The sequence below is a fragment of the Trichosurus vulpecula genome, chromosome 8 (assembly GCF_011100635.1).
Source record: "Trichosurus vulpecula isolate mTriVul1 chromosome 8, mTriVul1.pri, whole genome shotgun sequence".
Taxonomy (NCBI): domain Eukaryota; kingdom Metazoa; phylum Chordata; class Mammalia; order Diprotodontia; family Phalangeridae; genus Trichosurus; species Trichosurus vulpecula.
This window is the reverse complement of record NC_050580.1, coordinates 108,941,618-108,953,495: the sequence shown is the minus strand read 5'-3', so window position 1 is coordinate 108,953,495 and position 11,878 is coordinate 108,941,618. Positions and strand designations below refer to the sequence as shown.

Genomic DNA, 11,878 nt, shown 5'->3' with positions numbered 1-11,878 from the left:
CAGGACATGCATATCATCAGCACAGATGAGAACCAGGTGTTTGCAGCAGTTCAAGAGTGGAACCAAAACGATACGTATAACCTCTACATCTCTGACACACGTGGTGTCTACTTCACTTTGGCCCTGGAGAACGTCAAGAGTAGTCGGGGCTTAGAGGGCAATATCATCATTGACCTATATGAGGTATGTGACCAAGATTATTCTTTGGAATCATTTGTCTACTCCAGGAGACAGCATTACAAAGGATATGGTAGTCATTGCCTAGCTCTTTATCACCCATAGGGTATTTTTTTAATGTCATTGAATATACTTACCTGCCTGAAGGAGGAGGTGGGGACGGGTCCCAATTATCTTATAGGATCTAGAATTAGAAGGAACTTATAGATCATTTCATTAATTTCCTTATTTGATAGGAAATTGGGGCCAAAAGAAATGTAAAAGACTTGCCCAAGGTCTCAAGATGGTAAATAGTAGAGCTAGGATTTGAACTCATACCGTCTGATTTTAAATCCAGTGCCCTAACCTATCCATACACTATGACTGATAAATCCTTCAGGATTCTCCCTTGGGGCTTAGGCTTGGGTAGTAGTGCTGTGCACGTGTCTGACATCCTCAAGATAACCTTGCAGTAAAGATGGGGACCATGTTGGCTGCTCTGTACCTGAAATTGACAGGATCATGACTTAATTTGGTACAATCCTATCCTGGGGTCAGATGGATGGGAATGGAGGGAGAGGCAGTTTATAAGGAGAGATGAAAAATGGAGAGTGGAGAAAATGAAAGAAAAATCCATTAATTCATTTCTCCCTCTCCAAAAGTCACCAGGCATTATGTTGTAATGTACAGCTGAAAGGGAATGGCCTGGTTGAGAAAAGTCAAGCTCTTGGGATGGGATGATAGCTCTGTAGTGCCATGTTGTTTATGAAGAAGTTTGCTGGGGTTTACAGAGGCTAGTTCTAGCTGACATTCCCTCACAGTTCTTTAAGTTGTCCAAATAATAAACAATAATATCAGAAACTTAGTATTTCTTAGTTGTTTGGCCTAGCTTGGCTTGGATTGTTATAACAATGATTTTTTGGGTCCTAGAGCCTATCACGTCCTCTTCTCTTTTTCTTTTAACCTGGCTCTAATAAGGGAGCATAAATAAGAATGTTACCTTTGGAGCAATTTTTTTTGCCTTTAGAATTTCAGGTAGAAAAAAGGTAAAAAATAGCCCCAAATTATTTTTAATTCCAGAAATTAAATTTTATTTAACTGAATCAATCCAATACAACAAACGCTGAACTCTTATTATGTTCAAAGCCTTGTTAGGCTTTGCAAAACATATTGAAGATGACTAAGGCAAGGTCACTACCATAATTGGTAGGATGAGATGTATAACTACATAATTCTGTACAATGAAAGTAAAAATGTCCTTAACTGTAATAGGTAGAGCACAAAAAAATGATAATAATATCTGATATTTACATATCAATTTGGAGGTTTGCAAAGCCCTTTGGCTACATTTTCTTATTTGATACTCACAAAAGATCTGTGAGGCTTGGATGATTGATGTTACTCCCATTTAATAAATGAAGTGAGACTCATAGAGGCTGTGACTTGTTCATGGTCACACATTTACTAAGTGTTAGCAGCAGGATGCAATCTTAATTCTCTTCTGATTTTTAAGTCCTATTTTTTTTTCTTCCTTTACACTGCTATCTTCAAAGAAGGGGACAAACATATATCATTTCTTCAGTGAGAAGCCTGGGAGAAGGGGAGTAGATCAGGGAGGGCTTCATAGAGAAGGCAGCACTTGAGAAATGCATCTATCCTTGACCCTTCCCCAAAGCTAAGTAGGTTTGCTGCTCTGGACCATTCACCTTTCAGTGAAGGGAAGTGCTTGGTCACTGAGAACAGTGAGATGCATTGATCTGAAGTGGGGCATGAATCAAAATGATATATTGGGTAAGAAGTGCACTTTTTCCTCCTTTCTCACTAATATATACTTTCTGTCTTTGGGAGAAAAGTATATAGTGGCTCTGCAGCTACAAAATGTGGGTAAATACCAATCTTGCCCAAGATTCTGGCAGTTTGTTTAAAACAGAACCTGCTTGATGCAATGCTGCTGCAGGAAAGTCTCATTTCTAATTCAATTTAATGACTGTGTCTTAAGAAACTGCCATGTGCCGAGCACTTTGGAAGAAGCCAAGGAATGTATAGCCTAAATGGAGATTAATAATAATAATAATAATAATAAACAGTAATAGCAATAATAATTCACATTTATATCATACTTTCAGATTTGCAAAGTGTTAGGAAACTAATGAAAGCTTGCACATATCACATATTTGATTTTCAGAACAACCTAAGATAGGTTCTATTATTTCCCCCATTTACAAGTGAAGAAACTGAGGCTCATGAGAGTGACTGGCTCAGGGTCACACAGCTTTAAGTTTCTAGAAGTAGTATCTGAGCCCAGGGCTTCCTGAATCCATTTGTAGGCATGTGAAACAGATGATTTGTGTAGATGATGCAGAAATTTGGATAACTAAGGGTAACGAGGGAAGACTTGAAGGAAGAGATGGGGACTGAGTGGGTCTTGAAGAATGAGTGAGTTTTAGATAAGCAGAAATTGGGATATAAATATTCTAGAGTGAGGATCTAGGGAATACAAAGAATTTAAACGCTCAAATGAAAGAATAGATTTAAAAGTGAACAGGCTGCCTTTGGAGGGACAATGAGGATACTAGATTGATTAGAGAGGCACAACTCCAGGGAAGACCAGGATATGAAGCTGAAAAGTTAGGTTTGGGCCAGATAGTAGAGAACTAGGCAGAAGCTTTTGGACCTTGGCCATGAGGAACCATTGAGAGTTTTTGATCAAGTGGCACTAATGTGCATTATACCAGAACTTTCCATGACTTGAAGGGAAGGCCTCTTTCCTTGTTGTTGTTGTTGTTAAGTAATTTTTCAGTCATTTCTGATGCTTCATGACCCCATTTGGGTTTTTTTTTTTGGGCAAAGATAATAAAATGCTTTGCCGTTTCCTTGTCCAGCTCATTTTATAGATGAAGAACTGAGGCAAACAGGGTTAAGTGACTTGCCCAGGATCACAGAACTAGTAAATGTCTGAGCCTGGATTTGCACACATAAGGATGAGTCTTCCTGACTCCAGGCCCTGTGCTCTATCGACTGCACCACCTAGCTGCACCTTCCTTTAGTTAACCTTAAATAGCTCTGTGACAGTGGCCACAAGGCTAGGGTTGTGTACTATCCAACAAAGTAGGGTAGGGGAAAACTGTCTCTGGGTGCTAAGTTTGGGGTACATTTTGTCTGTGAATGATATACTTCAGGAAATACAGTGGCATTTTCTCTTAAAAGAACCCAAACTAGACCTTCATTTTAGAATCTTCTTGGTCCAGGGTAAGCTAAACCTCTCTTGTAACTTTCCCTCGATGCTGAGGTCAGTGAAGCAATATCAATCATACAGAGACTTAGACTGACATGTGACAAGGTGATAAAATTAATATGTTAATCCATCTTCCATGTGAATCATTGGAGACTCACCTCAAAAGCAGACATTGTTAGCACTCTCTGGTTAGGTAGATGGGGGCTAGGATTAGGAAGGGTCTATTGAGTAATTTACCAAGACAGCTTTTGGTACAGAGTGAGACTGCCTGCCAGAATGGTCAGCCTCTTCAGACTCTATATATAGCCAGCTAAGTGGCACAGTGGATACAGAGCTGGACCTGGAGTCAGGAAGACCTGAGTTCAAATCAGTTTTAGAGACTTTCCTAGCTGGATGACTCAATCTGTTTACCTCAGTTTCCTAAACTGTAAAATGAGGATAATAACAGCAAGCGGTCACCAGGGTTGTTGTGACCATCAAATGAGATGATAATTGTAAAAGCTGTCAGGACAGGGCTTGGCACATAGTAGGTGCTACATATTTATTCCTTTCCCTTCCCCCTTCCCAATAGGTGTCCAGGAGGGCAAGTAAGCCAGACCCTGTTATGCTGCCTGCTTGACATTCTAGTTCTTTCTTGATGAGAGAGAAATTTTCCTTCTTGTCTCTGCATGGAAGCAAGTTATTTTTTCTCCCTGTAATTAAATAATCAGAAGAGATAAGAAGACTTCAAGGCCATATAATTCATCTTGTCTTTGAGGTGTCAGAAGTCCATTTGGTGCTGGATGGGACTGATTTAGGTAGTTAAAGTTGTCAATTATAGATTCATGTCATCGTGAAGGCAGGAGAAGAGCTCTTTTAGTCCATCAATGTCCATCCTTCCCCAGCCTAGGGTAGTACTTGAGATTTGAGACTCTCCCCAGTGCAGCATAAGAAGATGGCCAAGTGGGGCAGTGCTTTCATTCTGGGTAGCTCTTTCTGAAATCCTGATGATTTTCAAATGGAAAACCTGGCAGCCAAAGTTTCTCCAGTGGGTAAGGTGTATAGCCACTGCTCATCCTACTCCAATTGGGCATTGTGATGCAGAGGTGACCCTGGGATCTCAAAGGCTAAGCTAATAGACTGTAAGCCCTGGCCAGACCTATCAAACTGAAAAATCTTTAAGTCAAGTTGCAATTATGATTTATCTCTTGTCTGAGAACCAGCATAGCTAAGTTCGGAGAGACTCATTACCAGTTCATCTGCATGCAGATGATATGTTTTTCAACCAACACTGCTCTGATCATGTAACTTCTGTACTCCATAAACTCAGTGGCTCCTGAATCTCTCCAGAAACAAGTATAAACTCCTTATGCCTATCTTTTCGAGCCCCTCACAACTTAGCCCTAACCTCTCTTTTGTGCTAATCTATCTCATTGTACATTTCCCCCTTCCTACACCCTGCCATCCAACCGAACTGGCCTTATCTCTGTTCTTCACATGTCATCTTCCACCCCTCCATTTGTCAGCATTTGTGTTGGTTGTCCCCAAGCCTGGAATGCATTCCTTCCTCACTTTCCCCCTCATACAATCCTTCTCTTCCTTCAAGATTCAATTCTCAAGAAAACACCATCTACAGGAACCCTTTCCTGATCTCTCCCCCCCCACCCCACTTCCTAGTATTTTACTGCACTACTGTCTGTATTTGGGTTTCTTTGATTTAAATTTATTTTATATATTCTTTTATATGTCCTTGTTGTCTCCTCCATTAGGATGTAAACTCCTCGTGAGTAGGGAGAGTTTCCTTTATTGTATTTGTAGCCCCAGTATCTAGGACATAGTGCATGAAAATAAATGCTCATTCATTGATTAATTGTTCAGTTGTGCTGACTCTTGGTGACCTCATTTGGGGTCTTCTCAGTAGAGATACTGGAGTAGTTAGCCATTTCCTTCTCCAGCTCATTTTACAGCTGAGGAAACTGAGGCAAACAGGATTAAGTGACTTGCCTAGGGTCACATAGCTAGTGTCTTGGGTCCTATTTGAGCTCAGAAAGTTGAGTCTTCCAGATTCCAAGCCCAGTGCTCTATTCACTAACAGTCCTGACTGATTGATAGAAAGGAGGTACTGTCATCTGTACTGATTGAGGGAATCCTCTGATCCTTCAATGATTGAGGTGAAGCATTGTTTTACAAAATTTACTTACAACAGCTTATGAGGAGGCATTATTATTATTATTTAACAGGTAAGGCTTGGAGGGTTAAGTAACTTGTCTATGGTCAGCCAGCTAATATAAGGGGCCAGACATAGGTCTCAAACCTCATAGTGAGATATTAACATATATCCTAGATATTATTCCTAGATACTCTAACATATATCTCAACATGGGGTCTTTTCTCAGGCATTACTCATTGCAAGATATAATTTTCAAAGCCACAGGCTGTGCCATTTGGAGGCATGCATTGGAAGAGCTGGTCTGATTCATTTGCTTCAAGGATAACTTAGATAGTTACACCATGTGAGTCATGGTGTCCAATGTCTACTGCATGGCATAAAGTAAACAGCATAGGATTTGGAGTCAGAGGGACCAGGGTTTGATTTTGTTATTTAATACTCCAGTGATTTGGGGCAAGTTGTTTAAGCTTCTGGCCCTCGTAGGATGCTAGATTTAAAGCCTGAAAAGATCTCAGAGTTCATCTAGTCCAACCTCCTTGTTTTACAGATGAGGAAAGCGAGCCCCACAAAAGGTAATTTGCCCAAGGTCATACAGGTAGTCTGGTGGCTAATCCGTGATTTGAACCCAGGTTCTCTTAACCCTCTATCTAGCATGTGGCATACTATCCCAGTTTCCTCATTTATAAAATGACAGGGGGCTAGACCAGATTAAATCTATTTGATTTGGGCAGTAGTAGTAACCTTACCCTTTTCTCTTTTCACTTCTCTTTAATGTCTTTTTGCCCTTGGATCTTCCTGACTAAATACCTGTCCTCCTTTCTCTCTGAATTTTCTAACCCTGGTTAAAAGCCATATGGGCAGCTGCTGGCAAGCTTCAGCCAGGACCCACTATGTGAAAATGACTATTCCATCCCTTTCACCTATTTCTCATCAGAGGCTGTGCTAGAGGAAGCATCCCCAGGGTACACAATAGTAATTGAATTTCTCTGCTGGACCCAGACCTCCTTGTCCTGGAAGATGAGGGACAGATGCTTGTGCCACCTGGAAATGGTGGCCTCAAGCAAGTGGCCAGTTGTCGGATACAATGCCCAAGAGGACAAAGTTTCCAAGAGGAGTGGATGATCATATCACAGTGCCATGTTCTCCTTGGCAGGATCCCTGATCTTCTGCCCTCTCCCTGGGGGTGCTGACTTTCAGCAGCAGACATAGTTGTTCATTATAAGAAAACAAAAAGGGCATTAATTTCTGGAGTTAAAGGACCTGAGGTATAAATCCCACATGCGACACTTTACTGATCATTTGACATTGGGCAAGTCACTTGACCTTCCTGTGCCACAGTTTCCTCATTTGTAAAATTTTGGCATTGGGACTCTATGTCCTCTAAAATTCTGTCTAACTCTTGATCTATGATCTTGGCTTTCCAAAGCTGTTTACTAAGGGGAAAGAGTCACGTTTAATTCAAGTTTATCTGTGAAACACTTCTTTCTCCTATCTTGGTATCTATCTCCATAGAAAAAGTCAGTGGGATTGTTGATCCATATCTTCTCTTCTGCTCAGAGAATGGATGTCTGGTATAGAAATTTCCCCTATCAGTCAACTGTCCCATTTTTATACAGGAAATCTAGGGCTTCTAGAAAATTCTAGGCAATTTCCTGAGATTACAAATGTTACATTAAAGTTGGAAATCAAGAACAGATTGATTAACAGAAAACAAAAACCAGTGAAAGATACACATGTGGTGATAAATCATGGTGATATATAGTTTTAAGGATTGTGGGATGAGATATAGCTATTGGAAATTACAAAGCTATTTTGAAAAATAAGGTATAATTTTACCTGGTCATATGAAATGATTCTTAATATCTCTGGAATGAGAAGGAAGCAACAGTAGCTTAAGCCCATGGTAATTTTGCATAGTGTTCAGACATCTCAAGAATGGGACCATTTGGTTTGGGGAAAAGAGATGGTGGACGGGGAATTGATTTATTGACAATGTGTCTGTTGATTGGTTACAGAAAGGGTATGAGGAGCTTGACAAACCACACAACAACCCAGACCAGGGGCAATGTCAGGGAATTATAGGCTGGAATATTCTTCCTTGGCTGGCAGAGGGAGGAAGGAAGACTGGCATCCTTTTCTGCTGCAATTAAAGGAATGAAAAACTAAGGGGCCTTTGTGCCCTGATGGTCTGTGCCAACTGACAGAAATATTCCTCTTCCTGAAGTTATTGCGAAGACTCCTCCATACTATAAACCAAGTTCACTCACCAGGGTGGGTGACTGGTAGAAAAGGCTTCCCTTCCTTCTTTGTCTTCTCTAGCCATCTCTCTCTCTTCTCATCCTTACCTTTTTTTCCTACTAAGATGTTTAATTAATTAAATTGTTGGCCATTTTTCAAACCTTCCAAATTGGATCTCTTCCAGATAAACTCTATCCTTGATGTTTTTTGTTAATCTTTTATCTGTATTGGCAGCTTCTTCTTTGGGCCAGTGAAATTTCTGTTAAAAAATCCTTCTTTTTTCATTAACTAAATGAATACAATGTGATTTCTGAATCTGAAGTGCATTTTCTTCTACCCAAGGAACTCCTTTCACACCTACCATGGAACCTGGGCCTCTACCAGGCTTGAGAAATGAGGGGTTGGCTTGATTCCAGTTTGCCCTCCTGAATATGCTTTCCTTCTGAGCTTAGTTTCCAGCTAGTTTGTATGTAACTTGTATGTACGTAGTTATTTACATTTGATTCCACCATTAGAAGGAGAACTCCCAGAAAACCCCGATTTTGTGTATTTTTGTATCCACCGTGCTTAGCACAATGCCTAGTACTCAGCTGTCAAAATGACCTTCCTAAAACACAGATCTGCTCCAATAAACTTTAGTAGCAAATAGACCACTAAAAATAATTTTTCCTTTCCCCTATGTGAAACTGAGAATCAGGGCAATAAAATCGCTTGCTGTAATCAATAAAGGATAATTTTTTTGGGGGGGGTGCAGATTTCCCCATCATGTTTTCTTTCTTTGAAAAATAAGTATTAACTTTGTGAATAACTAGAATGAATAAACAGGTCAACATGGTCTGAGATATGAATGTGGGTTCTGAAACACCTCCCATGTTGCCATTTTGGTATCTGACATTCTCCATTAAGGATTCCTTCCTTTCTCTTTTGAGGTTTTCCTTTCTACAGCAAGCCACCTTATCAGCCAACAGCTATTTCAGAGAAGAGATGACCCCTTAAACCTTTATCAGTTAACACCTTAGCTGAAATTAGTTGACAGTCACCTGAGCAAGTGCTTATAGGAACTAGGGCAGACAGAGGGTAATAGAGAGGCTCTGAAAAGGGAGGGTGCTCCCTTTTTGTGGAAACAAACTCTGCTGTCCTTCGAGTTGTTGCTGAAGGCCTCCTCTCTATAAATATGCCCTTTGATGTATCCTTCCTTTTTTCTTCCTTCAAACACCTTCGTGTGACTGGGCAGTGTGGTCCTCTTGAAGGAGAGATAAATTGGGAATCAGAATATCTACGTTCCTGACCCCCTTGTCACTATTTTAGTGTCCTTCAGCAAGTTCTTTCTGGGCCTCAGTTTGTCTGTTTGTAAAATGAAGGGATTGAACTAGATGCTGTCCAACGTCTCTTCCCATTCTAAAATGAATAAAGCGTATGTGGAATGTTTTTGTAATTTTTTTCATGAAGTCCTGGCTGCTAGCTCCCTTCCCCAATTGTATTTCTTCTTCTTTCTCTCTCTACTTATCCTAGGTAGCAGGGATCAAAGGGATATTCCTGGCCAACAAAAAAGTGGATGACCAAGTGAAGACTTACATCACGTACAACAAAGGCAGGGATTGGCGTCTGCTGCAGGCTCCAGACACTGATCTGAGAGGGAGCCCTGTCAACTGCTTGTTGGTCAGTCTTACAGCACTTAGTGGATTCTTTTCTGAAGCCCACTAGACAGGTTGTTTAGTGCCATGGGCTACTGATTATAGAGGCATCTGTTGGCAAAGATTGCCCATATATTCATTCAAATTTGTTCAGAGAACTCCTATAACTATTTTGGTAACCACAGCTTTCATTCTTACGTAGTACAAAAGTCAGGATGGGTAGCCCCTAACTCTCTCATTGATTTGTGTGTCTCTATCAGTCAGCAAGGAATCACTCAGTTCATACTGAGAAATTGAGGCTCTGCCTGCTGGTCCCCATACTTGGTGCTAAGTGGGATTCAAGAATGAATAAAATGCATCTCCTTCCTTCAAGGACCTTACATTCTAATAGGGGAGGTGACACAGATAACTATAATACAAAACAGAGTGTGATCAGTGTCATAAGAGCTACATAGGTCCTGAGGGAAAGGATCATTTCCAATGGGGGGTGGGGTGGGATAGGGTCATGGAAGACCTCATGGAGGGGGTAGCACCTACCTTGTGCTTTGAAGGAAGGGGATAATTTAGACAGGAAGTAGGGAAATAAGTTAGAGAGGAAGTAGGGGGAGTCTCCTAAGTTTGGGTGAATAGCATGAGGAAGGATGAAAAGGCAACAATATAAATGGTGTATTTGTGGAGCTGGGGCGTGTTGAGTTATCTTGACTGGCTGAGGCAGAGAGTGGTTATTACTAGTGCATAGGGAAGGTCTTAACTGATAACAGAATGGTCATCTCTGTAAGATATACAAAGCCAGGGAGAAGATGCAAGCACTGGCCTTCTTTTAATCCATGCCCTTTTTGGGAGTTCTTATTCCCCTAACCTCACCCCTCAGGTAGTGGTTTCTATATGTAATGCTGTTCTCTCTTCCCTTTCCTTCTGCAGCCCTTTTGTTCCTTACATCTCCATCTGCAGATCTCCGAAAACCCATATTCATCAGGCCGAATCTCCAGCAAGGACTCGGCCCCTGGCCTGGTGGTAGCCACAGGTAAGGATGATGCTACGTCTTCCAGTTCATGGATCATTTCCCTGAAACAGTGACAGCAGTGACAGTAATAGTGATGATGATAATTATGAATTATAATCATAGCTTGCTGGTATCTAGGGAGCTTCAAGTTTATAAGTATTTTTCCATCCCTTATTCTCATGGAATTCTCAGAACCACATTGTATAATAAGTAATGTTATAAAATTATCATTTTAAACATGAAGAAATGAGTGATGAGCGGGGTAGAATGACTTGCCCAAAGTCACACAGCAAGTCAGTGAAAAAGGAACACTCAAACCCAGATCTTCTTATTCCTAGGCCACTGTTTTCTCTGCTTTGCTCTATTTCTTCTCAGTGCATTTAATTTGGGGACCCAGAAAGTTGGAATATATAAGCAATTGTAACAGCCCAATTGTTATTTGATGATGGTATCAAATTACAGATTAGGAAACTGAGGCCCAGATAGGTTAAATGATTTGCCTGAGGTTACAAAAGTTCCAAGTGACAGAGCTGGGTTTTGAACCTAGGTCTTCTAACTCCAGATCCAGCACTCTTTCCACTGTCCCACACTCTAGATACACATGGACACCAGGGTTTAGCAATAGAGTATCTGCTACTAAAGAAAAAGACTAAAACTATATTTATATAGGGCTTCCCCCTTTAATAAAGCCCAACATAGGAAAACCTCAACTTGTAAAGCATGTAAATTAGAGACAATTACTCATCTTATAAAAAAATTCTTTTTAGAGTTATTTTAACTAACAAGCTTCATTCAAATCCTAGTTTGCAAACAATTAGTAATTTGATGGACAACCTGGGAAGAAGAGGTAAAGAAATTTAAGGTTAAAGTAAAAATCACTGGAGAGATTGATGGTTACGGATTATTTTGTATATATTATCATTTGATTCTCACAGGAAGGCCATTTTACAGATTTTTAAAAAAAAAAACAGTCTCAGGGTGGCAAAGGCATTGTCAAAGCAGAAATGTGTACCTACTTGTTTTGATTCCAAGGCAAGTAATCTTTCTGCTAAACGTTACCAGTAGGTTTCACCTTTCTTGGGGACCCCTGGAGGGTCTTTAGGCTACAATGAAGTAATATGACCTAGCCTAGCATGAATAGCATGTCCAAATGTTAGAAACTGGACTTCTTTGGAAAAAAAGTATTTCCTTTGGATAAATGCCTCTAAATCTCATCCCAATGTCTTTGAAATTTTTGTTTTTTATTCTTTGCTTTGGAAGGCTTATTGTCAAATATGCATAACATAGGGGCTAGACTTAGGATTTCACTGGTACAGGGTATCCAGGAGGATGAATGAGGAAATTCCCTCTACTAATGAAGGTCAGCATATTCTCTGCAACTTAAAGTCATAGAGAGGTGTTTAGAATGCCCTGAGGGGTTAAATGACTTTCCCAGAGACACGTAGGGTACCTCATCTGTGAAT

General features: G+C 40.4%; 1 protein-coding gene across 1 annotated transcript in view; it reads left to right on the top strand.

The window, feature by feature from the left end:
- SORCS3 (sortilin related VPS10 domain containing receptor 3) overlaps window positions 1-11,878 on the top strand; it is a 677,345-nt gene that overhangs the window by 554,158 nt on the left and 111,309 nt on the right. The window contains exons 9-11 of the mRNA XM_036737057.1: window positions 4-183; window positions 9,291-9,437; window positions 10,334-10,436. Of these exons, the coding sequence (XP_036592952.1) occupies window positions 4-183; window positions 9,291-9,437; window positions 10,334-10,436 (430 nt within the window). The remainder of the gene's footprint in view (window positions 1-3; window positions 184-9,290; window positions 9,438-10,333; window positions 10,437-11,878) is intronic.